The sequence below is a fragment of the Oncorhynchus clarkii genome, chromosome 20 (assembly GCF_045791955.1).
Source record: "Oncorhynchus clarkii lewisi isolate Uvic-CL-2024 chromosome 20, UVic_Ocla_1.0, whole genome shotgun sequence".
Classification (NCBI taxonomy): Eukaryota; Metazoa; Chordata; class Actinopteri; order Salmoniformes; family Salmonidae; genus Oncorhynchus; species Oncorhynchus clarkii.
Window position 1 is genome coordinate 1,632,978 of NC_092166.1, and position 27,752 is coordinate 1,660,729.

At 47.7% G+C, this 27,752-nt stretch overlaps 1 protein-coding gene across 1 annotated transcript in view; it reads left to right on the plus strand.

Annotated features, from left to right (window-relative positions):
- Positions 1-26,177, plus strand: part of LOC139377204 (macrophage mannose receptor 1-like) — a 102,286-nt gene extending 76,109 nt beyond the window's left edge. Inside the window, exons 22-32 of the mRNA XM_071120205.1 lie at positions 841-968; positions 5,198-5,242; positions 6,683-6,718; positions 6,907-7,000; positions 7,148-7,380; positions 10,364-10,529; positions 22,439-22,612; positions 23,879-23,995; positions 24,497-24,661; positions 25,422-25,448; positions 25,894-26,177. Coding sequence (XP_070976306.1) covers positions 841-968; positions 5,198-5,242; positions 6,683-6,718; positions 6,907-7,000; positions 7,148-7,380; positions 10,364-10,529; positions 22,439-22,612; positions 23,879-23,995; positions 24,497-24,661; positions 25,422-25,448; positions 25,894-26,150 — 1,442 coding nt within the window. The 3' untranslated portion in view covers positions 26,151-26,177. The remainder of the gene's footprint in view (positions 1-840; positions 969-5,197; positions 5,243-6,682; positions 6,719-6,906; positions 7,001-7,147; positions 7,381-10,363; positions 10,530-22,438; positions 22,613-23,878; positions 23,996-24,496; positions 24,662-25,421; positions 25,449-25,893) is intronic.
- The last annotated feature ends 1,575 nt before the right edge of the window (positions 26,178-27,752 follow it).

Consider the following 27,752-nt stretch of genomic DNA (forward strand, 5'->3'; position numbering starts at 1 on the left):
AAAGTATTTGGTTTTAAATATACTTAAGTTTCAAAAGTAAAAGTATAAATCATTTAAAATGACTTATGTAACAAGTACTTTAGAGTGCCATGAAAAATGTATGGACTAAAATACTTTACACCACAGCAAAATATATATATATACTGAATGAACTTCTCTTAGACTGGCAGGTATTTAACACCCACAGACAACACCACTGACCCTAAACTGATCAGCTGATCAAGTGACATGTTCCAGACAGTCATGCACATAAACATCCCATGGATGCTACTATTAGTGTCAGTAACATCTTGTTTTACAGATGGAAATGACAGTACCATCAGCCACATGTCAGTCAGTCAGTGATGATCCATCCTGTTCTCTCCTGACCAACACTCTCTCCTGTGGGTTGAGGGATTCCACCATTTTAAAGTAGTCAACTGGGTGGGGATTTCTATGGGTTTAGAGAAATCAGCCAATGATTGGAGCATTGTCTTCATCAAATTTGGTTACCTATGGTTTGTCAACGAAGAAGAAAATGTACCACTTTAAAATGGAGATAACCCTTCATTGCGCTGCCCATAGAGACAGAGGACTCATCATGGATATAACCCATTTTATCTTTGACATTGCCATTGTTATTAGACATTGCCATCATCCACCATTTTTAAGTAGTCAACTGGGTGGGGAGTCCTATGGGTTGCAGCTTCAATGGAGCTGCCCATGCTGTCACAGATGCTATAATGGAACAGATATAAGGATGAGTTCTCTATCTATCTCTATGGAGCTACCCATGCTGTCACAGACTCTATAATGACACAGATATAAAGATGAGTCCTCTTTCTATCTCTATGGTTGCAGTGTTTCTGACGACCCAGATGACTTCTGGTGCTACTGACCTGTGGATTGGACTGAGTAACTTAAACCGGGACGCGTTTGTCTGGACCGATGGCCAGGCAGTCAAATACTTAAACTTGGATTTCATTAAGGTACGCATGTACACATAGAGCTACTTGTTGCCACCTGTGTATGTTTTGCTAGTTAGCTAGTTATTAGCCCAGTTATAGCTACTTCCTAGTCAACAATTTTAAGAAGTATTTCTCTATGGCTGACCATGCTTTCCACCTGGCTACCCCTACCCCGGCCAACATCTCAACACCCACTGCAGCAAGTTGCCCAAGGCTCCAGGCTTCAGTGTGTAAAATCGGAGAGCCTGTTGTCCGGACCTCTGGCAGTCTCTATGGGGGTGTCACAGGGTGCAATTCTCGGACCGACTCTTTTCTCTGTATGCATCAATGACGTCGCTCTTGCTGCTGATGATTCTTTGACCCACCTCTACGCAGACGACACCGTTCTGTATACCTCTGGCCCTTCGTTGGATACTGTGTTAACAAACCTCCAAACGAGCTTCAATGCCAGACAACACTACTGCAGTGGCCTCCAACTGCTCTTAAACGCTAGTAAAACGAAATGCATGCACTTCAACCGATCGCTGCCCGCACCTGCCCGCCCGACTAGCATCACTACTCTGGATGGTTCTGACTTAGAATATGTGGACAACTACAAATACCTAGGTGTTTGGCTAGACTGTAAACTCTCCTTCCAGACTCACATTAAGCATCTCCAATCAAAGATTAAATCTAGAATCGGCTTCCTATTTCGCAGCAAAGCCTCCTTCACTCACGCTGCCTAACATACCCTCGTAAAACTGACTGTCCTACTGATCCTTGACTTCGGCGATGTCATTTACAAATTAGCCTCCAACACTCTACTCAGCGAATTGTATGCAGTCTATCACAGTGCCATCCATATTGTCACCAAAGCCCCATATACTACCCACTACTGTGACCTGTATGCTCTCGTTGGCTGGTCCTCGCTTCATATTCGTCGCCAAACCCACTGGCTCCAGGTCATCTATAAGTCTTTGCTAGGTAAAGCTCTGCCTTATCTCAGCTCACTGGTCACCATAGCAACACCCACCCGTAGCACGCGCTCCAGCAGGTATACAGTATCTCACTGGTCATCCCCAAAGCCAACACCCCTTTGGCCGCCTTTCCTTCCAGTTCTCTGTTGCCAATGACTGGAACGAACTGCAAAAATCACTGAAGTTGGAGACATATTTCTCTCACTAACTTTAAGAGTCAGCATTCAGAGCAGCTTACCGATCGCTGCAGCTGTACACAGCCCATCTGTAAATAGCCCACCCAATCTACCTACATCATCCCCATTGTCACGCCCTGACCTTAGAGAGACATGTTATGTCTCTATTTGGTTTGGTCAGGGTGTGATTTGGGTGGGCATTCTATGTTCTGTTTTCTATGTTTTGTATTTCTATGTTTTGGCCTGGTATGGTTCTCTATCAGGGACAGCTGTCTATCGTTATCTCTGATTGGGAATCATACTTAGGCAGCCTTTTCCCTTTTGTCATTGTGGGAAGTTGTCTTTGTTAGGGGCACTATAGCCCTTGTAAGCTTCACGGTCGTTTCCTTGTTTTGTTGTTTTATTGGCGACATTTTACAAAATAAAAAATTTACGCTCACAACGCTGCACCTTGGTCTCATACCGACGTCTCATTCCGACGACGGCCGTGACACCAATGGACCAAGCAGCGTGGCCAGGAGGAGCAGGAATCCTGGGCCCGGGAGAAGAGAGAGTGGAGGACATCTTGGACATGGGAGCAGGTTATGGCAGGGGACAAGACCCTGCCATGGAAACAGGTGGAAGTAGCAAGGGAGGAACAACAACGATACCAGGAGTCAAGGCTAGCACAGAAGCCCGAGAGGCAGCCCCAACAAAAATTCCAGCTCCCCGCACGTGCCGGGCCAAAGTCACCATCCAGCCAGGACAGGTTGTGCAGGCTCTATGCTCGAGACCTCCAGTGCGCCTCCACGGCCCAGTGAATCCGGTGCCTCCGCCAAGAACCAAGCCTCCTGTATGTCTCCCCAGGCTGTGAGTCCTGTGGCAGCTCCCAGAACCAGGCCTCCTGTATGTCTCCCCAGCCTGGTGAGTCCTGTGCCTGCTCCCAGAACCAAGCCTCCTGTATGTCTCCCCAGGCTGTGAGTCCTGTGCCTGCTCCCAGAACCAAGCCTCCTGTATGTCTCCCCAGCCTGGTGAGTCCTGTGCCTGCTCCAAGAACCAGGCCTCCTGTAAGTCTTTCCAGCCTGTGAGTTCTGTGCCTGCTCCCAGAACCAGGCCTCCTGCATGTCTCCCCAGCCTGTGAGTCCTGTGCCTGCTCCCAGAACCAGGCCTCCTGTATGTCTCCCCAGCCTGTGAGTCCTGTGCCTGTTCCCAGAACCAGGCCTCCTGTATGTCTCCCCAGCCGGGTGAGCCCTGTGCCTGCTCCCAGAACCAATCCTCCTTTATGTCTCCCCAGTCTGGTGAGCCTTGTGCCTGCTCCCAGAACCAAACCTCCAGTAAGTCTCCCCAGCCTGGTAAGCCCTGTGGCAGCTCCACGCACCAGGCTGCCCATACGTCTCCTCACTCCAGTGATGATCCATGGCATGAAGCCTCCAGTGATGATCCATGGCACGAAGCCTCCAGTGATGATCCATGGCACGAAGCCTCCAGTGATGATCCATGGCACGAAGCCTCCAGTGATGATCCATGGCAAGAAGCCTCCAACGACGGTCTCCAGCGGCGGCCTTCAGGCAGGAGCCTCCAGCGATGGCCTTCAGGCAGGAGCCTCCAGCGATGGCCTTCAGGCAGGAGCCTCCAACGACGGTCTCCAGCGGCGGCCTTCAGGCAGGAGCCTCCAGCGACGGTCTCCAGCGATGGCCTTCAGGCAGGAGCCTCCAACGACGGTCTCCAGCGGCGGCCTTCAGGCAGGAGCCTCCAGCGACGGTCTCCAGTGGCGGCCTTCAGGCAGGAGCCTCCAGCGACGGCAGCCTTTTCCCCTTTTGTCATTGTGGGAAGTTATCTTTGTTAGGGGCACTATAAGCTTCATGGTCATTTCCTTGTATCCTTGTTTCGTTGGAGACATTTTACAAAATAAAATAAAATGTACACTCAAAACGCTGTCTCATTCCGACGACGGCCGTGACAACTACATAGCGTACTGTTTTTATTTACTTTTCTGCTCTTTTGCACACGAGCATCTCTACTTGCACATCATCATCAGCTCAGTTATCACTTCAGAGTGAATTGCTAAATTGTAATTACGATGCCACTATTGGCCTATTTATTGCCTTACCTCCTTGCTTCATTTGCACACATTGTATACAATTTTTTCTATTGTGATATTGACTGTACGATTGCTTATCCCATGTGTAACTCTGTGTTGTTTTTGGTCACACTGCTTTGCTTTATCTTGGCCAGGTCGCAGTTGTAAATGAGAACTTGTTCTCAACTGGCCTACCTGGTTAAATAAAGGTGAAATAAAATAAACTATTCTTACAAAAGTACAAAGTGTGCATTTCTAGCCATCTTTGAAAAGCCAGTCAGGTAAAGAGCTTTTTTATGTTTTAAAGGGACGGTGTTGTATTTTCAGACCGGCTTGAATAAGCTAAGTAGCCAATAGGCAGAGCGTTGCATAATTTGTCTGATTCTTTGTAATAATTGTACGGGAATAATAATGAGTTTTAATTTTCTAAAAGTGGTTTCTTGCATCAAACAACACATTCAGTCACCTCCTTGTCTGAAGGACAAGTGGATCAACAGGTTAAAGGTCAAGCCCTGCATGTGTTTTTCATAAGTCTCATGGAATGTAGGCCTATATTGAACACCACACATTGGCTGCTACTGTAGGCTGAATGATAGAACATCTATTTCCATGTAAAATTTTATGGGATGCATTTTCTCCATTGTTTTTAATGGTAGGCAACTCTGGTAGACCTACATTATGATCAAATAGCCACAGTTGCCTACTCGTCCACTGTTAAAACTATAACTTACAGCAGGTACTGCCTCAGTGTTCACAGTAAAACTGTAACTTAAAGCAGGTACAGCCTCAGTGTTCACAGTAAACGTGCGCTGGAAGTTGCACAGAATTTTCACAACTTTCAAGTTTGTGCTCAGCAGACCTTAATAAATTTGCTCAGTGGGGAAAATTGAGGTAACATTTTACATAATATACACATACATTACAGCCTGGAACACTGTGTGGCACACTGGACATGATGTGTTAGTTTACTTTGAGTTTAATTTGCTAATTTTATCCCTAAACCAATAATGTTTTTTAATAAATACCACTAATATATAATATTTTGTTTCTTAATTGTAGAGACTGTCGAAAATGTTCCCATCGCAATGGTTTTACCATAGTCAGGTAAAGTCCCTTCAAACTTTTAGTAAACACAGACATACACACACAGGACCTAGTGAAAGTCTACACCCGCTTTGCAAAGTCTTCACATTTTGCTGCCTAAAAGGTAAGTAATTAATTATATGTTTTTGCCTACATATCTACACAAACCAAGTAGGCAAAAACATATCATTAATTACTTACCTTTTAGGCAGAAAAATTCAAAGTGAAAGAAAGTTGTAGAATAAAAATAATAATGATAATAAATAAAACATTTTAAAAAGATTGTGTTGCATTGATTGTCTTCAGAGGTAATACTGGTTGGAAACACCCCAGAGGTCATACTGGTTGGAAACACCCCAGAGTTCATACTGTCTGGAAACACCCCAGAGTTCATACTGGTTGGAAACACCCCAGAGTTCATACTGGTTGGAAACACCCCAGAGTTCATACTGGTTGGAAACACCCCAGATGTCATACTTGGTGGAAACACCCCAGAGTTCATACTGGTTGGAAACACCCCAGAGGTCATACTGGTTGGAAACACCCCAGAGTTCATACTGTCTGGAAACACCCCAGAGTTCATACTGGTTGGAAACACCCCAGAGTTCATACTGGTTGGAAACACCCCAGATGTCATACTTGGTGGAAACACCCCAGAGTTCATACTGGTTGGAAACACCCCAGAGGTCATACTTGGTGGAAACACCCCAGAGTTCATACTTGGTGGAAACACCCCAGAGTTCATACTTGGTGGAAACACCCCAGAGTTCATACTGGTTGGAAACACCCCAGAGTTCATACTTGGTGGAAACACCCCAGAGTTCATACTGGTTGGAAACACCCCAGAGTTCATACTTGGTGGAAACACCTCAGAGTTCATACTTGGTGGAAAAACCCCAGAGTTCATACTAGTTGGAAACACCCCAGAGGTCATACTTGGTGGAAACACCCCAGAGTTCATACTTGGTGGAAACACCCCAGAGTTCATACTGGTTTGAAACACCCCAGAGTTCATACTTGGTGGAAACACCCCAGAGGTCATACTTGGTGGAAACACTGTATACTAAACATTTTGTATACACACAAACACAGATATCCACACACACCTACCGACAGGCATACTGTACATATGTTTAAATACATATTATACTGAAACACATTGACTAAATCCCCATCATTTACATATTATACTGAAACACATTGACTAAATCCCCATCATTTACACATTATACTGAAACACATTGACTAAATCCCCATCGTTTACATATTATACTGAAACACATTGATTAAATCCCCATCATTTACATATCATACTGAAACACATTGACTAAATCCCTATCGTTTACACATTATACTGAAACACATTGATTAAACCCCCATTGTTTACTTTGCTTATTCTATCTCTAGAACAATTTCTTAATAAATACCACTAACGTATACCATTTTGTTTTCTAATTGTAGATGTACATGGATATGCTTTCCTCTCAGGCTAGTCGGGTAAGATCAATTTAAACTAACTATCACCATTCAAAATGAGAATTACACACAATAAATCGGATATAATAACATATTAATAATGTATTATTTAAAGTGCTAGACTTACATTTTGCTCAAAGCTCTACTATATGAGGGAATTAAGTCTGTGACTGTGAATGTTGTCGATATTGATCATCTTTGTCTCACAGTGTATTGTGATGGCCAGTTCCTCCTCCATCTTGGGAAAATGGGAAATCAGGTCCTGCAACGACACACACGGCTTCATCTGTCAGCGTAAAGTTGGTGAGAAAAGACATTCTCCTCCTCCTCTTCTCTCTCTCTCTCCTTGTTTCTCTCTCCTACTCTTCATCCTCTTCTTCCTCCTCCTTTTTGTCTCCATCCTCGGCCCTGTGATTTGTAATGTGATTAAGTGTTGCTCTGCCCTCCTAGACTCAAGCATCCCAGTCCCGACACCGACAATGTTACCTAGAGGCTGGGTGAAGCTGGCCAACGACTCCTACAAGGTGCTGCCCCAGAACAGGACATGGCCCGAAGCCCGGATGCAGTGTGAGGCTGAGGAGGGCCAGCTGGCTAGCACCCTGGATGAACTGTCAGCAGCCTACCTGGAGCTGCAGGCTTTGAAGCTGCAGACACCACTGTGGATTGGACTCAATAGGAATGAGGTACAGTACTAGCTGTCTCTTCAGGTGCAACGGACTCCTCATCAGAACAGGCAGGTTATTGGTACTGTTGGATTCTGGGTGAAACTTTGAACATTTCTATACTCGAGACATGATGGATCATAAGTAATACTATAGTATCTGAGGGGTGATAGAGACTGGTTGGTACATCAGTAATACTATAGTATCTGAGGGGTGATAGAGACTGGTTGGTACATCAGTAATACTATAGTTTTCTGAGGGGTGATAGAGACTGGTTGTAGTAATACTATAGTATCTGAGGGGTGATAGAGACTGGTTGTAGTAATACTATAGTATCTGAGGGGTGATAGAGACTGGTTGTAGTAATACTATAGTATCTGAGGGGTGATAGAGACTGGTTGGTACATCAGTAATACTATAGTATCTGAGGGGTGATAGAGACTGGTTGGTATATCAGTAATACTATAGTATCTGAGGGGTGATAGAGACTGGTTGGTACATCAGTAATACTATAGTATCTGAGGGGGGATAGAGACTGGTTGGTACATCAGTAATACTGTAGTATCTGAGGGGTGAGAGACACTGGTTGGTACATCAGTAGTACTATAGTATCTGAGGGGTGAAAGAGACATGTTGGTACATCAGTAATACTATAGTATCTGAGGGGTGATAGAGACGGGTTGTAGTAATACTATAGTATCTGAGGGGTGATAGAGACTGGTTGGTACATCAGTAATACTATAGTATCTGAGGGGTGACAGAGACTGGTTGGTACATCAGTAATGCTATAGTATCTGAGGGGTGATAGAGACTGGTTGTAGTAATACTATAGTATCTGAGGGGTGATAGAGACTGGTTGTTGTAATACTATAGTATCTGAGGGGTGATAGAGACTGGTTGGTACAGCAGTATTACTATAGTATCTGAGGGGTGATAGAGACTGGTTGGTACATCAGTAATACTATAGTATCTGAGGGGTGATAGAGACTGGTTGGTACATCAGTAATACTATAGTATCTGAGGGGCGATAGAGACTGGTTGGTACATCAGTAATACTATAGTATCTGAGGGGTGATAGAGACTGGTTGCAGTAATACTATAGTATCTGAGGGGTGATAGAGACTGGTTGTAGTATTACTATAGTATCTGAGGGGTGAGAGAGACTGGTTGGTACATCAGTAATACTATAGTATCTGAGGGGTGATAGAGACTGGTTGTAGTAATACTATAGTATCTGAGGGGTGATAGAGACTGGTTGTAGTAATACTATAGTACCTGAGGGGTGATAGAGACTGGTTGGTACATCAGTAATACTATAGTATCTGAGGGGTGATAGAGACGTGTTAGTACATCAGTATTACTATAGTATCTGAGGGGTGATAGAGACTGGTTGGTACATCAGTAATTCTACAGTATCTGAGGGGTGATAGAGACTGGTTGGTACATCAGTAATACTGTAGTATCTGAGGGGTGATAGAGACTGGTTGTAGGAATACTATAGTATCTGAGTGGTGATAGAGACTGGTTGGTACATCAGTAATACTATAGTATCTGAGGGGTGACAGAGACGGGTTGGTACATCAGTAATACTATAGTATCTGAGGGGTGATAGACACTGGTTGTAGTAATACTATAGTATCTGAAGGGTGATAGAGACTGGTTGGTACATTAGTATTACTATAGTATCTGAGGGGTGATAGAGACTGGTTGGTACATCAGTAATACTATAGTATCTGAGGGGTGATAGAGACTGGTTGGGACATCAGTAATACTATAGTATCTGAGGGGTGATAGACACTGGTTGTAGTAATACTATAGTATTTGAGGGGTGATAGAGACTGTTTGTTACATCAGTAATACTATAGTATCTGAGGGGTGATAGACACTGGTTGTAGTATTACTATCGTATCTGATGGGTGAGAGAGAGTGGTTGGTACATCAGTAATACTATAGTATCTGAGGGGTGATAGAGACTGGTTGTAGTAATACTATAGTATCTGAGGGGTGATAGAGACTGGTTGGTACATCATTAATACTATAGTATCTGAGGGGTAATAGAGACTGGTTGGTACATCAGTAATATTATAGTATCTGAGGGGTGAAAGAGACTGGTTGTAGTAATAATATAGTATCTGAGGGGTGATAGAGACTGGTTGTAGTAATTCTATAGTATCTGAGGGGTGATAGAGACTGGTTGGTACATCAGTTATACTATAGTATCTGAGGGGTGATAGAGACCGGTTGGTACATCAGTAATACTATAGTATTTGAGGGGTGATAGAGACTGGTTGGTACATCAGTATTACTATAGTATCTGAGGGGTGATAGAAAACGGTTGGTACATCAGTAATACTATAGTATCTGAGGGGTGATAGAGACTGGTTGGTACATCAGTAATACTATAGTATATGAGGGGTGATTGAGACTGGTTGGTACATCAGTAATACTATAATATCTGAGGGGTGATAGAGAACGGTTGGTACATCAGATGTAACAAGGTGCTTCTACACCTGCATTGCTTCCTGTTTGGGGTTTTAGGCTGGGATTCTGTACAGCGCTGTGTGACATCAGCTGATCTAAGAAGGGCTTTATAAATACATTTGATAGAAGTTAATGGGTATCTGTAGGAATCCAGACGGCCTTGGAATGTGTTGGGTGATCGGGAAGAAGTCACGGGACTGCTGTAGGGGATACGGGTGGGTTTCAACCACAGGGTCGTCTGCAGCACCACAAAATGGTGTCCTCTGAGATAAAGCCTAGCTGTTCAGATTGTCAGGAAAGGCTAGTGTACTGTAATATAACATGGAGTTCAGATTGTCAGGAAAGGCTAGTGTACTGTAATATAACATGGAGTTCAGATTGTCAGGAAAGGCTAGTGTACTGTAATATAACATGGAGATCAGATCGTCAGGGCGCTGCCAGCAGGAATCAAACCCATGAGAGTGACGTTGGGAGCGCCGTGCTCTACCAACTGACTTACAGCTGTAGTGGTTTGTTGTTTCAGACGCAAGGCTACTTCAGGTGGATGGACGGCTGGCCCTTGAGCATGGACCGGTGGGCCCAAGACGAGCCCAGCAGAGACCGGCCCTGTGTCTACCTGGATGTGGAAGGCACCTGGAAGACAGCCCTTTGTAACCACACCTACCCCAGTGTGTGTAAGCAATCCCTCGGTGAGACAGTCACTGAACCAAGTGTGTTAGTAGTCACCATGTGAGACAGTCTCCTACCCCATTGTGTTAGTAGTCCCCAGGTGAGACAGGTACCTACCCCAGTGTGTTAGTAGTCCCCAAGTGTGGCAGGTACCTACCCCAGTGTGTTAGTAGACACCAGGTGAGACAGTCTCCTAACCCAGTGTGTTAGTAGTCCCCAGGTGAGACAGTCTCCTACCCCAGTGTGTTAGTAGTCACCAGGTGATCAGGTACCTACCCCAGTGTGTTAGTGGTCACCAGGTGAGAGAGTCTCCTACCCCATTGTGTTAGTAGTCCCCAGGTGAGACAGGTACCTACCCCAGTGTGTTAGTAGTCACCAGGTGAGACAGTCTCCTACCCCAGTGTGTTAGTAGTCACCAGCTGACAGTCTCCTACCCCAGTGTGTTAGTAGTCCCCAGGTGAGACAGGTACCTACCCCAGTGTGTTAGTGGTCACCAGGTGAGAGAGTCTCCTACCCCATTGTGTTAGAGGTCCCCAGGTGAGACAGTCTCCTACCCCAGTGTGTTAGTACTCACCAGGCGAGACAGGTACCTACCCCAGTGTGTTGGTCATCCCCAGGTGCGACAGGTACCTACCCCCGTGTGTTAGTAGTCCCCAGGTGAGACAGGTACCTACCACAGTGTGTTAGTAGTCACCAGGTGAGACAGGTACTTACCCCAGTGTGTTAGTAGTCACCAGGTGAGACAGTCTCCTACTCCAGTGTGTTAGTAGTCACCAGGTGAGACAGGTACCTAACCCAGTGTGTTAGTAGTCACCAGGTGAGACAGGTACCTACCCCAGTGTGTTAGTAGTCCCCAGGTGAGACAGGTACTTACCCCAGTATGTTAGTAGTCACCAAGTGAGACAGTCTCCTACCCCAGTGTGTTAGTAGTCACCAGGTGAGACAGGTACCTACCCCAGTGTGTTAGTAGTAACCAGATGAGACAGTCTCCTACTCCAGTGTGTTAGTAGTCCCCAGGTGAGACAGTCTCCTACCCCAGTGTGTTAGTAGTCCCCAGGTGAGACAGTCTCCTACTCCAGTGTGTTAGTAGTCACCAAGTGAGACAGTCTCCTACTCCAGAGTGTTAGTAGTCCCCAGGTGAGACAGTATCCTACTCCAGTGTTTTAGTAGTCACCAAGTGAGACAGTCTCCTACTCCAGAGTGTTAGTAGTCCCCAAGTGAGACAGTCTCCTACCCCAGTGTGTTAGTAGTCACCAGGTGTGACAGTTTCCTACCCCAGTGTGTTAGTAGTCCCCAGGTGAGACAGTCTCATACCCCAATGTGTCAGTAGTCCCCAGGTGAGACAGTCACCCACCCCAGTGTGTTAGTAGTCCCCAGGTGAGACGGGTACCTACCCCAGTGTGTTAGTAGTCACCAGGTGAGACAGTCACCTACCCCAGTGTGTTAGTAATCCCCAGGTGAGACAGTCACCTACCCCAGTGTGTTAGTAGTCACCAGGTGAGACATTCACCTACCCCAGTCTGTTGGTAGTCCCCAGGTGAGACAGGTATCTACCCCAGTGTGTTAGTAGTCACCAGGTGAGACAGTCTCCTACTCCAGTGTGTTAGTAGTCTCCACGTGTGACAGGTACCTACCCCAGTGTGTTAGTAGACACCAGGTGAGACAGTCTCCTACCCCAGTGTGTTAGTAGTCACCAGGTGAGACAGTCTCCTACCCCAGTGTGTTAGTAGTCACCAGGTGATCAGGTACCTACCCCAGTGTGTTAGTGGTCACCAGGTGAGAGTCTCCTACCCCAGTGTGTTAGTCATCCCCAGGTGAGACATGTACCTACCCCAGTGTGTTAGTAGTCACCAGGTGAGACAGGTACCTACCCCAGTGTGTTAGTAGTCCCCAGGTGAGACAGGTACCTACCCCAGTGTGTTAGTAGTAACCAAGTGAGACAGTCTCCTACCCCAGTGTGTTAGTAGTCACCAGGTGAGACAGGTACCTACCCCAGTTTGTTAGTAGTAACCAGATGAGACAGTCTCCTACTCCAGTGTGTTAGTAGTCCCCAGGTGAGACAGTCTCCTACCCCAGTGTGTTAGTAGTCTTCAGGTGAGACAGTCTCCTACTTCAGTGTGTTAGTAGTCACCAAGTGAGACAGTCTCCTACCCCAGTGTGTTGGTAGTTCCCAGGTGAGACAGTCTCCTACCCCAGTGTGTTAGTAGTCACCAGGTGAGACAGTCTCCTACCCCAGTGTGTTAGTAGTCACCAGGTGAGACAGGTACCTACCCCAGTGTGTTAGTAGTCACCAGGTGATCAGGTACCTACCCCAGTGTGTTAGTGGTCACCAGGTGAGAGTCTCCTACCCCAGTGTGTTAGTCATCCCCAGGTGAGACATGTACCTACCCCAGTGTGTTAGTAGTCACCAGGTGAGACAGGTACCTACCCCAGTGTGTTAGTAGTCCCCAGGTGAGACAGGTACCTACCCCAGTGTGTTAGTAGTAACCAAGTGAGACAGTCTCCTACCCCAGTGTGTTAGTAGTCACCAGGTGAGACAGGTACCTACCCCAGTTTGTTAGTAGTAACCAGATGAGACAGTCTCCTACTCCAGTGTGTTAGTAGTCCCCAGGTGAGACAGTCTCCTACCCCAGTGTGTTAGTAGTCTTCAGGTGAGACAGTCTCCTACTTCAGTGTGTTAGTAGTCACCAAGTGAGACAGTCTCCTACCCCAGTGTGTTGGTAGTTCCCAGGTGAGACAGTCTCCTACCCCAGTGTGTTAGTAGTCACCAGGTGAGACAGTCTCCTACCCCAGTGTGTTAGTAGTCACCAGGTGAGACAGGTACCTACCCCAGTGTGTTAGTAGTCCCCAGTTGAGACAGGTACCTACCCCAGTGTGTTAGTAGTAACCAAGTGAGACAGTCTCCTACCCCAGTGTGTTAGTAGTCACCAGGTGAGACAGGTACCTACCCCAGTTTGTTAGTAGTAACCAGATGAGACAGTCTCCTACTCCAGTGTGTTAGTAGTCCCCAGGTGAGACAGTCTCCTACCCCAGTGTGTTAGTAGTCTCCAGGTGAGACAGTCTCCTACTCCAGTGTGTTAGTAGTCACCAAGTGAGACAGTCTCCTACCCCAGTGTGTTGGTAGTTCCCAGGTGAGACAGTCTCCTACCCCAGTGTGTTAGTAGTCACCAGGTGAGACAGGTAGCTACTCCAGTGTGTTAGTAGTCACCAGGTGAGACAGTCTCCTACCCCAGTGTGTTAGTAGTAACTAGGTGAGACAGGTACCTACCCCAGTGTGTTAGTAGTCACCAGGTGAGACAGTCACCTACCCCAGTGTGTTAGTAGTCCCCAGGTGAGACAAGTACCTACCCCAGTGTGTTAGTAGTCACCAGGCGAGACAGGTACCTACCCCAGTGTGTTAGTAGTCACCAGGTGAGACAGGTACCTACCCCAGTGTGTTAGTAGTAACCAGGTGAGACAGGTACTTACTCCAGTGTGTTAGTAGTCACCAGGTGAGACAGTCTCCTACACCAGTGTGTTAGTAGTCACCAGGTGAGACAGGTACCTACCCCAGTGTGTTAGTAGTCACCAGGTGAGACAGTCTCCTACCTCAGTGTGTTAGTAGTCACCAGCTGACAATCTCTTACCCCAGTGTGTTGGTAGTCACAAGGTGTGACAGGTACCAACCACAGTGTGTTAGTTGTCCCCAGGCAAGACAGGTACCTACCTCAATGTGTTGCTAGTACCCAGGTGAGACATGTACCTACCCCGGTGTGTTAGTAGTCACCAGGTGAGACAGTCACCTACCCCAGTGTGTTAGTAGTCCCCAGGTGAGACAGGTACCTACCCCAGTGTGTTAGTAGTCACCAGGCGAGACAGGTACCTACCCCAGTGTGTTAGTAGTCACCAGGTGAGACAGGTACCTACCCCAGTGTGTTAGTAGTAACCAGGTGAGACAGGTACTTACCCCAGTATGTTAGTAGTCACCAGGTGAGACAGTCTCCTACTCCAGTGTGTTAGTAGTCACCAGGTGAGACAGTCTCCTACTCCAGAGTGTTAGTAGTCCCCAGGTGAGACAGTCTCCTACCCCAGTGTGTTAGTAGTCACCAGGTGTGACAGGTACCTACCCCAGTGTGTTAGTAGTCCCCAGGTGAGACAGTCTCATACCCCAATGTGTCAGTAGTACCCAGGTGAGACAGTCACCCACCCCAGTGTGTTAGTAGTCCCCAGGTGAGACGGGTACCTACCCCAGTGTGTTAGTAGTCACCAGGTGAGACAGTCACCTACCCCAGTGTGTTAGTAGTCCCCAGGTGAGACAGTCACCTACCCCAGTGTGTTAGTAGTCACCAGGTGAGACATTCACCTACCCCAGTCTGTTGGTAGTCCCCAGGTGAGACAGGTACCTACCCCAGTGTGTTAGTAGTCACCAAGTGTGACAGGTACCTACCCCAGTGTGTTAGTAGTCACCAGCTGACAGTCTCCTACCCCCGTGTGTTAGTCATCACCAGGTGAGACAGGTACCTACCTCAATGTGTTAGTCACCAGGTGAGACAGGTACCTACCACAGTGTGTTAGAGGTGCCCAGGTGAGACAGTCTCCTACCCCAGTGTGTTAGTACTCACCAGGCGAGACAGGTACCAACCCCAGTGTGTTGGTCATCCCCAGATGCGACCCCCGTGTGTTAGTAGTCCCCAGGTGAGACAGGTACCTACCACAGTGTGTTAGTAGTCACCAGGTGAGACAGGTACCTACCCCAGTGTGTTAGTAGTCCCCAGGTGAGACAGGTACCTACCCCAGTGTGTTAGTAGTAACCAAGTGAGACAGTCTCCTACCCCAGTGTGTTAGTAGTCACCAGGTGAGACAGGTACCTACCCCAGTTTGTTAGTAGTAACCAGATGAGACAGTCTCCTACTCCAGTGTGTTAGTAGTCCCCAGGTGAGACAGTCTCCTACCCCAGTGTGTTAGTAGTCTCCAGGTGAGACAGTCTCCTACTCCAGTGTGTTAGTAGTCACCAAGTGAGACAGTCTCCTACCCCAGTGTGTTGGTAGTTCCCAGGTGAGACAGTCTCCTACCCCAGTGTGTTAGTAGTCACCAGGTGAGACAGGTAGCTACTCCAGTGTGTTAGTAGTCACCAGGTGAGACAGTCTCCTACCCCAGTGTGTTAGTAGTAACTAGGTGAGACAGGTACCTACCCCAGTGTGTTAGTAGTCACCAGGTGAGACAGTCTTCTACCTCAGTGTGTTAGTAGTCACCAGCTGACAATCTCTTACCCCAGTGTGTTAGTAGTCACCAGGTGAGACAGTCACCTACCCCAGTGTGTTAGTAGTCCCCAGGTGAGACAAGTACCTACCCCAGTGTGTTAGTAGTCACCAGGCGAGACAGGTACCTACCCCAGTGTGTTAGTAGTCACCAGGTGAGACAGGTACCTACCCCAGTGTGTTAGTAGTAACCAGGTGAGACAGGTACTTACTCCAGTGTGTTAGTAGTCACCAGGTGAGACAGTCTCCTACACCAGTGTGTTAGTAGTCACCAGGTGAGACAGGTACCTACCCCAGTGTGTTAGTAGTCACCAGGTGAGACAGTCTCCTACCTCAGTGTGTTAGTAGTCACCAGCTGACAATCTCTTACCCCAGTGTGTTGGTAGTCACAAGGTGTGACAGGTACCAACCACAGTGTGTTAGTTGTCCCCAGGCAAGACAGGTACCTACCTCAATGTGTTGCTAGTACCCAGGTGAGACATGTACCTACCCCGGTGTGTTAGTAGTCACCAGGTGAGACAGTCACCTACCCCAGTGTGTTAGTAGTCCCCAGGTGAGACAGGTACCTACCCCAGTGTGTTAGTAGTCACCAGGCGAGACAGGTACCTACCCCAGTGTGTTAGTAGTCACCAGGTGAGACAGGTACCTACCCCAGTGTGTTAGTAGTAACCAGGTGAGACAGGTACTTACCCCAGTATGTTAGTAGTCACCAGGTGAGACAGTCTCCTACTCCAGTGTGTTAGTAGTCACCAGGTGAGACAGTCTCCTACTCCAGAGTGTTAGTAGTCCCCAGGTGAGACAGTCTCCTACCCCAGTGTGTTAGTAGTCACCAGGTGTGACAGGTACCTACCCCAGTGTGTTAGTAGTCCCCAGGTGAGACAGTCTCATACCCCAATGTGTCAGTAGTACCCAGGTGAGACAGTCACCCACCCCAGTGTGTTAGTAGTCCCCAGGTGAGACGGGTACCTACCCCAGTGTGTTAGTAGTCACCAGGTGAGACAGTCACCTACCCCAGTGTGTTAGTAGTCCCCAGGTGAGACAGTCACCTACCCCAGTGTGTTAGTAGTCACCAGGTGAGACATTCACCTACCCCAGTCTGTTGGTAGTCCCCAGGTGAGACAGGTACCTACCCCAGTGTGTTAGTAGTCACCAAGTGTGACAGGTACCTACCCCAGTGTGTTAGTAGTCACCAGCTGACAGTCTCCTACCCCCGTGTGTTAGTCATCACCAGGTGAGACAGGTACCTACCTCAATGTGTTAGTCACCAGGTGAGACAGGTACCTACCACAGTGTGTTAGAGGTGCCCAGGTGAGACAGTCTCCTACCCCAGTGTGTTAGTACTCACCAGGCGAGACAGGTACCAACCCCAGTGTGTTGGTCATCCCCAGATGCGACCCCCGTGTGTTAGTAGTCCCCAGGTGAGACAGGTACCTACCACAGTGTGTTAGTAGTCACCAGGTGAGACAGGTACTTACCCCAGTGTGTTTGCAGGCCCCAGGTGAGACAGTCTCCTACCCCAGTGTGTTAGTAGTCACCAGGTGAGACAGGTACCTACCCCAGTGTGTTAGTAGTCACCAGGTGAGACAGGTACCTACCCCAGTGTGTTAGTAGTCCCCAGGTGAGACAGGTACCTACCCCAGTGTGTTAGTAGTAACCAAGTGAGACAGTCTCCTACCCCAGTGTGTTAGTAGTAACCAGATGAGACAGTCTCCTACTCCAGTGTGTTAGTAGTCCCCAGGTGAGACAGTCTCCTACCCCAGTGTGTTAGTAGTCCCCAGGTGAGACAGTCTCCTACTCCAGTGTGTTAGTAGTCACCAAGTGAGACAGTCTCCTACTCCAGAGTGTTAGTAGTCCCTAGGTGAGACAGTATCCTACTCCAGTGTGTTAGTAGTCACCAGGTGAGACAGTCTCCTACCCCAGTGTGTTAGTAGTCACCAGGTGAGACAGTCTCCTACCCCAGTGTGTTCGTAGTTCCCAGGTGAGACAGTCTCCAACCCCAGTGTGTTAGTAGTCACCAGGTGAGACAGGTTGCTACCCCAGTTTGTTAGTAGTCCCCAGGTGAGACAGTCTCCTACCCCAGTGTGTTAGTAGTCACCAGGTGAGACAGTCTCCTACCCCAGTGTGTTAGTAGTCACTAGGTGATACAGGTAGCTACCCGAGCGTGTTAGTAGTCACCAGGTGAGACAGTCTCCTACCCCAGTGTGTTAGTAGTCACCAGGTGAGACAGTCTCCTACACCAGTGTGTTAGTAGTCACTAGGTGAGACAGGTACCTACCCCAGTGTGTTAGTAGTCACCAGGTGAGACAGTCTCCTACCTCAGTGTGTTAGTAGTCACCAGCTGACAATCTCTTACCCCAGTGTGTTAGTAGTCCCCAGGTGAGACAGGTACCTACACCAGTGTGTTAGTAGTCACCAGGTGAGACAGGTACCTACCCCAGTGTGTTAGTAGTCACCATGTGAGACAGGTACTTACTCCAGTGTGTTAGTAGTCACCAGGTGAGACAGTCTCCTACACCAGTGTGTTAGTAGTCACCAGGTGAGACAGGTACCTACCTCAATGTGTTGCTAGTACCCAGGTGAGACAGGTATCTACCCCAGTGTGTTAGTAGTCACCAGGTGAGACAGGTACCTACCCCAGTGTGTTAGTAGTCACCAGGCGAGACAAGTACCTACCCCAGTGTGTTAATAGTCACCAGATGAGACAGGTACTTACCCCAGTATGTTAGTAGTCACCAGGTGAGACAGTCTCCTACTCCAGTGTGTTAGTAGTCACCAGGCAAGACAGGTACCTACCCCAGTGTGTTAGTAGTCACCATGTGAGACAGGTACTTACTCCAGTGTGTTAGTAGTCACCAGGTGAGACAGTCTCCTACACCAGTGTGTTAGTAGTCACCAGGTGAGACAGGTACCTACCTCAATGTGTTGCTAGTACCCAGGTGAGACAGGTATCTACCCCAGTGTGTTAGTAGTCACCAGGTGAGACAGGTACCTACCCCAGTGTGTTAGTAGTCACCAGGCGAGACAAGTACCTACCCCAGTGTGTTAGTAGTCACCAGATGAGACAGGTACTTACCCCAGTATGTTAGTAGTCACCAGGTGAGACAGTCTCCTACTCCAGTGTGTTAGTAGTCACCAGGTGAGACAGTCTCCTACCCCAGTGTGTTATTAGTCACCAGGCAAGACAGGTACCTACCCCAGTATGTTAGTAGTCACCATGTGAGACAGGTACTTACTCCAGTGTGTTAGTAGTCACCAGGTGAGACAGTCTCCTACACCAGTGTGTTAGTAGTCACCAGGTGAGACAGGTACCTACCTCAATGTGTTGCTAGTACCCAGGTGAGACAGGTATCTACCCCAGTGTGTTAGTAGTCACCAGGTGAGACAGGTACCTACCCCAGTGTGTTAGTAGTCACCAGGCGAGACAAGTACCTACCCCAGTGTGTTAGTAGTCACCAGGTGAGACAGGTACTTACCCCAGTATGTTAGTAGTCACCAGGTGAGACAGTCTCCTACCCCAGTGTGTTATTAGTCACCAGGCAAGACAGGTACCTTCCCCAGTGTGTTAGTAGTAACCAGATGAGACATTCTCCTACTCCAGTGTGTTAGTAGTCCCCAGTTGAGACAGTCTCCTACCCCAGTGTGTTAGTAGTCCCCAGGTGAGACAGTCTCCTACCCCAGTGTGTTAGTAGTCCCCAGGTGAGACAGTCTCCTACTCCAGTGTGTTAGTAGTCACCAGGTGAGAGTCTCCTACTCCAGAGTGTTAGTAGTCACCAGGTGAGACAGGTACCTACCCTAGTGTGTTAGTAGTCACCAAGTGAGACAGTCTCCTACCCCAGTGTGTTAGTAGTAACCAGGTGAGACAGGTACCTACCCCAGTGTGTTTGTAGTCCCCAGGTGAGACAGTATCCTACCCCAGTGTGTTAGTAGTCCCCAGGTGAGACAGGTACCTACCCTAGTGTGTTAGTAGTCACCACGTGAGACAGTCTCCTACCCCAGTGTGTTAGTAGTAACCAGGTGAGACAGGTACCTACCCCAGTGTGTTAGTAGTCACCAGGTGAGACAGGTACTTACCCCAGTGTGTTAGTAGTCACCAGTTGAGACAGTCTCCTACCCCAGTGTGTTAGTAGTCACCAAGTGAGACAGGTACCTACCCCAGTGTGTTAGTAGTAACCAGGTGAGACAGGTACTTACTCCAGTGTGTTAGTAGTCACCAGGTGAGACAGTCTCCTACCTCCGTGTGTTAGTAGTCACCAGCTGACAATCTCTTACCCCAGTGTGTTGGTAGTCACAAGGTGTGACAGGTACCAACCACAGTGTGTTAGTTGTCCCCAGGCAAGACAGGTACCTACCTCAATGTGTTGCTAGTACCCAGGTGAGACATGTACCTACCCCTGTGTGTTAATAGTCACCATGTGTAACAGGTACCTACCCCAGTGTGTTAGTAGTCACCAGGCGAGCCAGGTACCTACCCCAGTGTGTTAGTAGTCACCAGGTGAGACAGTCACCTACCCCAGTGTGTTAGTAGTCCCCAGGTGAGACAGGTACCTACCCCAGTGTGTTAGTAGTCACCAGGCGAGACAGGTACCTACCCCAGTGTGTTAGTAGTCACCAGGTGAGACAGGTACTTACCCCAGTGTGTTAGTAGTCACCAGTTGAGACAGTCTCCTACCCCAGTGTGTTAGTAGCCACCAAGTGAGACAGTCTCCTACCCCAGTGTATTAGTAGTCACCAGGTGAGACAGGTACCTACCCCAGTGTGTTAGTAGTAACCAGATGAGACAGTCTCCTACTCCAGTGTGTTAGTAGTCCCCAGGTGAGACAGTCTCCTACCCCAGTGTGTTAGTAGTCCCCAGGTGAGACAGTCTCCTACCCCAGTGTGTTAGTAGTCACCAGGTGAGACAGGTACCTAACCCAGTGTGTTAGTAGTCTCCAGGTGAGACCTACCCCAGTGTGTTAGTAGTCACCAAGTGAGACAGTCTCCTACCCCAGTGTGTTAGTATTCACCAGCTGAGACAGTCTCCTACCCCAGTGTGTTAGTAGTCACCAGGTGAGACAGTCTCCTACCCCAGTGTGATAGTAGTCACTAGGTGATACAGGTAGCTACCCGAGTGTGTTAGTAGTCACCAGGTGAGACAATCTCCTACCCCAGTGTGTTAGTAGTCACCAGGTGAGACAGGTACCTACCCCAGTGTGTTAGTAGTCACCAGGTGAGACAGTCTCCTACCTTAGTGTGTTAGTAGTCATCAGCTGACAATCTCTTACCCCAGTGTGTTGGTAGTCACAAGGTGTGACAGGTACCAACCACAGTGTGTTAGTTGTCCCCAGGCAAGACAGGTATCTACCTCAATGTGTTGCTAGTACCCAGGTGAGACAGGTACTTACCCCAGTGTGTTAGTAGTCACCAGGTGAGACAGTCTCCTACTCCAGTGTGTTAGTAGTCACCAGGTGAGACAGTCTCCTACCCCAGTGTGTTATTAGTCACCAGGCAAGACAGGTACCTACCCCAGTGTGTTTGTAGTCCCCAGGTGAGACAGTCTCCTACCCCAGTGTGTTAGTAGTCACCAGGTGAGACAGGTACCTACCCCAGTGTGTTAGTAGTCACCAGGTGAGACAGGTACCTACCCCAGTGTGTTAGTAGTCCCCAGGTGAGACAGGTACCTATCCCAGTGTGTTAGTAGTAACCAGATGAGACAGTCTCCTACTCCAGTGTGTTAGTAGTCCCCAGGTGAGACAGTCTCCTACCCCAGTGTGTTAGTAGTCCCCAGGTGAGACAGTCTCCTACTCCCGTGTGTTAGTAGTCACCAGGTGAGACAGTCTCCTACTCCAGAGTGTTAGTAGTCCCCAGGTGAGACAGTCTCCTACTCCAGTGTGTTAGTTTTCACCAGGTGAGACAGTCTCCTACCCCAGTGTGTTAGTAGTCACCAGGTGAGACAGTCTCCTACCCCGGCGTGTTAATAGTCACCATGTGTAACAGGTACCTAAACCAGTGTGTTAGTAGTCACCAGGCGAGGCAGGTACCTACCCCAGTGTGTTAGTAGTCACCAGGTGAGACAGTCACCTACCCCAGTGTGTTAGTAGTCCCCAGGTGAGACAGGTACCTACCCCAGTGTGATAGTAGTCACCAGGCGAGACAGGTACCTACCCCAGTGTGTTAGTAGTCACCAGGTGAGACAGGTACCTACCCCAGTGTGTTAGTAGTCCCCAGGTGAGACAGGTACCTACCCCAGTGTGTTAGTAGTCACCAGGTGAGACAGTCTCCTTCCCCACTGTGTTAGTAGTCACCAGGTGAGACAGTCTCCTTCCCCACTCTGTTAGTAGTCCCCTAGGCGAGACAGTCACCTACCCCAGTGTGTTGGTAGTCCTCAGGTGTAACAGGTACCAACCCCAGTCTGTTAGTTGTCACCAGATGAGACAGGTACCTACCCCAGTGTTGGTAGTCCCCAGGTGTAACAGGTACCAACCCTAGTCTGTTAGTAGTCACCAGGTGAGACAGGTACCTACCCCAGTCTGTTAGTAGTCCCCAGGTGAGACAGTCACCTACCCCAGTGTGTGAAAGCAGCAGGGTGTGAAGGATCCTATTTGTTGGTCCTTATGCAGCGCCGTAATACCATTGGCTAGTTTCTCCCAGAGAAGATATCCTATTGGTTGATCCCTGTGCAGTGCTGTAATCCTTTTGGTTTGTTCCCCCCACAGCCGTCCCGCCCACGGTCCCACCCCAGTACACCGGGGAATGTATCCTGGAGGAGCAGGAGGAGATCAGTGGTAGCAACACCCCCTGGTTCTGGTTGCCTTTCAGAGGGCACTGCTACAGCTTCGTCATTAACCACATAGAGTGGGCCGACGCCTCCAGCAGCTGTATACGTAAAGGTAGGAGGAGCCTCAAAACCAAGGGTGTGTCGAAAATTGACGTCCTATTGAATAACCGTGATTTCTGATAAGTTGACTTGTCAGGAGAGAGGAGATTTGAGGCCATGTAACACATTACATTCAGAACTCTTCAGGGTACATGCGTTCATATTCAATATGCCACATTTGATAGCAAGTTTAATCTTAGATTTTTTTTATTTTATTTTTTTTAACCTTTATTTAACCAGGCAAGTCAGTTAAGAACAAATTCTTATTTTCAATGACGGCCTGTTCAGGGGCAGAACGACAGATTTGTACCTTGTCAGCTCGGGGGTTTGAACTCGCAACCTTCCGGTTACTAGTCCAACGCTCTAACCACTAGGCTACGCTGCCGCCCCGATACAAGGGCATAGTACTTAGTGGCCACTACACTGTTCCCTACATCAAATCAAATCAAATGTATTCATATATCCCTTCGAACATCAGCTGATATCTCAAAGTGCTGTACAGAAACCCAGCCAAAAACCCCAAACAGCAAGCACTGCAGGTGTAGAAGCACCTGCATAGTGCACCACTTTTGACCAAGGCCCTATGCTGGGTACCGTTATTAAATTGAGCGATTTTGGACAGGGCCCATATCCCATTCTCCTCCCATTCTACTCCAGTGTGGACTGGTTGACTGGATTGGTGGATAAAAAGGTGTGACCCAGACTGATAAACCAATCTAATGCTTTAGTACCCAGACTGATACACCTATCTAATGCTTTAGTACCTAGACGGATAAACCTATCTAATGCTTTAGTACCCAGACTGATACACCTATCTAATGCTTTAGTACCCAGACTGATACACCTATCTAATGCTTTAGTACCTAGACGGATATACCTATCTAATGCTTTAGTACCCAGACTGATACACCTATCTAATGCTTTAGTACCCAGACTGATACACCTATCTAATGCTTTAGGACACAGACTGATACACCTATCTAATGCTTTAGGACCCAGACGGATTCACCTATCTAATGCTTTAGGACACAGGCTGATACACCTATCTAATGCTTTAGTACCCAGACTGATACACCTATCTAATGCTTTAGGACACAGACTGATACACTTATCTGATGCTTTTACATCCTGGCGTGGAGTGAGATGGTGAATGCTTCACGGAGAAAAGGAGAGAACTGGAAATGGGATCCAGTTTTCCACGAACTGTGAACTTCTTTGGACAGAACAAACCGTAAAGAAAGTAAATGGAGAGGCATTAATACCAATATTGTGTGTGAAGGGGCGTCTCTGGTGAGCATCGAGGATCCTGAAGAACTCCGCTTCATAAAGAGCAACGTGGAGATTCTGAAAGACAGCTACTCCTCCTTCTGGATTGGCCTGTACAAAACACACCTAGGTAACTACCAATCCTTCTAGATAGACCTGTACAAAACACACCTAGGTAACTACCAACCCTTCTAGATAGACCTGTTCAAAACACACCTAGGTAACTACCAATCCTTCTGGATTGGCCTGTTCAAAATACACCTAGGTAACTACCAATCCTTCTAGATAGACCTGTTCAAAACACACCTAGAAACAATCCTTCTAGATAGGCCTGTACAAAACACACCTAGGTAACTACCAATCCTTCTAGATAGACCTGTTCAAAACACACCTAGAAACAATCCTTCTAGATAGGCCTGTACAAAACACACCTAGGTAACTACCAATTCTTCTAGATAGGCCTGTTCAAAACACACCTACACTTTTATAATAGAAGGGTTCCAAAATGGTTCTTCGGCTGTCACCATGGGAGAACTCTGGTAACAGCCGAAAAGCCCTTTTAGGTTCTAGATAGAACCTTTTTCTGTAAGTGTGCAGGTAACTACATGACTAACAACAGACCCTGTTGCAGGTCGGTGGAAGTGGCTGGACCAAACAGTGCTGGACTACATGAACTGGGCAGAGGGACAGCCTCAGGACTCTTCCTATATCTATGGATATATGCTATCCTCCGATGGGACCTGGAGCACTGCCCCCAGGTGGGATGATAAACCATACATCTGCAAGAAGTCCAAAGGTGAGACAGACCATACATCTGTAGGAAAGACGAGGGTGAGACAGACCATACATCTGTAGGAAAGACAAGGGTGAGACAGACCATACATCTGTAGGAAAGACGAGGGTGAGACAGACCATACATCTGTAGGAAAGACGAGGGTGAGACTGACCATACATCTGTAGGAAAGACGAGGGTGAGACTGACCATACATCTGTAGGAAAGACGAGGGTGAGACAGACCATACTTCTGTAGGAAAGACGAGGGTGAGACTGACCATACATCTGTAGGAAAGACGAGGGTGAGACTGACCATACATCTGTAGGAAAGACGAGGGTGAGACAGACCATACATCTGTAGGAAAGACGAGGGTGAGACTGACCATACATCTGTAGGAAAGACGAGGGTGAGACTGACCATACATCTGTAGGAAAGACGAGGGTGAGACAGACCATACATCTGTAGGAAAGACGAGGTTGAGACAGACCATACATCTGTAGGAAAGACGAGGGTGAGACAGACCATACATCTGTAGAAAAGACGAGGGTGAGACAGACCATACATCTGTAGGAAAGACGAGGGTGAGAGGGGATGACCATGGCTCTATAACAATATCCACACAACTTTCTTTCTCACTCCATAGTGTAGTGCACATATGAATGTCAATAGATCTATAGGAAATTAAGTTTGTGTTGAAGAATTTTTTGAGCAAATAGGATAATAGACAGAGTTGAACCTCTTAATAATACCTTGTTATTAATCCTCTCTGTTCCACCTACAGTTCTACCAGAAACACCACCAACACATGGTGAGTCATGAATGAATGTGCCAATGAATGAGCCAATCAATCATCCAACCCATCATCCATCCATCAATCAATCAATCAATCATCCAGCCCACCCATCCATCCGTCAACCCATCATCCATCCTTCAATCAATCAATCAATCAATCAATTAATCACTCAATCAATCAATCATCCAACCCACCCATCCATCCGTCAACCCATCATCCATCCTTCAATCAACTAATCAATCAATCAGTCAATGAATGATCAGTCTATTACCACTCTGTCTATTAACCACTCTGTCAATTAACCACTCTGTCGATGAACCACTCTGTCGATGAACCATTCTGTCGATAAACCACTCTGTCAATTAACCACTCGGTCAATTAATCAATCAGTCAATTAACCAATCAGTCATACCAGCCAACCCATAGCCATACTGTAATATTTATTCCTGTGATCCTGCAGTGTCTCTGAAGGCAGGTCAGAGGCGTGTGTATTCAGGCCTGGCAGTGTTGGTGGTATTGGCTACCATGTGTCTGATGGGCCTCACAGCCTTAATGCTCTACAAGAAGACCGGCCGTCCCCTGCCCTCCTTCACCAACCCCCTGGTCTTCAGCGCAGGCCGGAGTACCTTCAACAACCCCCTCTACACGGAGCCCGTCACCGAGGTTGACCCCAGCATGGTGGACACTAGCCAGCTGGTTAACCATATGGAGGCTTAGCCAATGATCACTTTGTGATTGGAGAGAGTCAAGGGGGGAGTCGAGGGGGGAGTCGAGGTGGGAGTCGAAGGGGGAGTCGAGGGGGGAGTCGAAGGGGGAGTCGAGGGGGGAGTCGAAGGGGGAGTCGAAAGGGGAGTCCGGGGGGAGTCGAGGGGGGAGTCGAAGGGGGAGTCGAGGGGGGGAGTCGAGGGGGGGAGTCGAGGGGGGGGTCGAGGGGGGAGTCGAGGGGGGAGTCGAGGTATGGGAGTCGAGGGGGGAGTCGAGGGGGGAGGAAGGTTAAAGATCCAACCCAGGTTAGGCAAAGTCATATTTACAAGCTTATAAAATAATCAACAAATTCATTGGACCAGCGCCATTGCTAACTAGTTTCGCTGATGTTTCGAATTTATCCCCATTTATGCAAAGACTTCTGGGATATTAGAATCCTCATGTCTCGACCTTCACATATTGCACCTAGGAATCAGGGGATGTGCGGTGAGGTCTGAGGCCGGTTAGGCACTTTCTATTGGACCAGCTGCAGTAACTCTCTCGCATTGGGGACAGTGTGTGTCAGGTCATGCTGGAACAAGAAGCTGAGAAGCTGTCTAGGTGATTTGTCTCTGTTGGTGAAATGTACAATCCCACAAGATCATCCTTAAAGGGATGCGTCGGGATTTTGGCAACGATTGATACCATTTTTATTTCTCTATGTCCAGTATGAAGGGAGGTAGTTTCCCGAGCCAATGCTAACTAGAATTAGCGCAGTGACTGGAAGTCTATGTGTATCTGCTATCTAGAAGGAATGGTCATTGCGCTAATGCATGCTAGCAGATACCCATAGACTTCCAGTCGTTGCGCTAATGCATGCTAGCAGATACCCATAGACTTCCAGTTATTGCGCTAATGCATGCTAGCAGATACCCATAGACTTCCAGTTATTGCGCTAATGCATGCTAGCAGATACCCATGGACTTCCAGTCGTTGCGCTAATGCATGCTAGCAGATACCCATAGACTTTCAGTCGTTGCGCTAATGCATGCTAGCAGATACCTATAGACTTCCAGTTATTTCGCTAATGCATGCTAGCAGATACCCATAGACTTCCAGTCGTTGCGCTAATGCATGCTAGCAGATACCCATAGACTTCCAGTCGTTGCGCTAATGCATGCTAGCAGATACCCATAGACTTCCATAGGCTCCATGAACATTTTGAACCAGATCACTGCAGAAAAAAACATGTAATGTGACTATAGGATTTGACGTTATAATCGTTATAATGTGTTTTACTGTATTGAAGCTGTTCTGTGTTCATGTACACTGAGTACACCAAACATTAGGAGGTTCCTAGTCTCCTCTACGTCTTCCACACTGATTGAAGTGGATTTAACAAGTGACATCAATAAGGGATCATAGCTTTGGTTACCCTGGTTAGTCTGTCATGGAAAGAGCATGTTGTCCACAATGAACTGTGTTGTATCCAATAAAGGCTTCTCATCATCACTTTGTGTGTGTGTGTGTGTGTGTGTGTGTGTGTGTGTGTGTGTGTGTGTGTGTGTGTGTGTGTGTGTGTGTGTGTGAAGGAGTGTGAAGGAGTGTGTTTAGGAGTGTGGGTGTGTGTGTGTG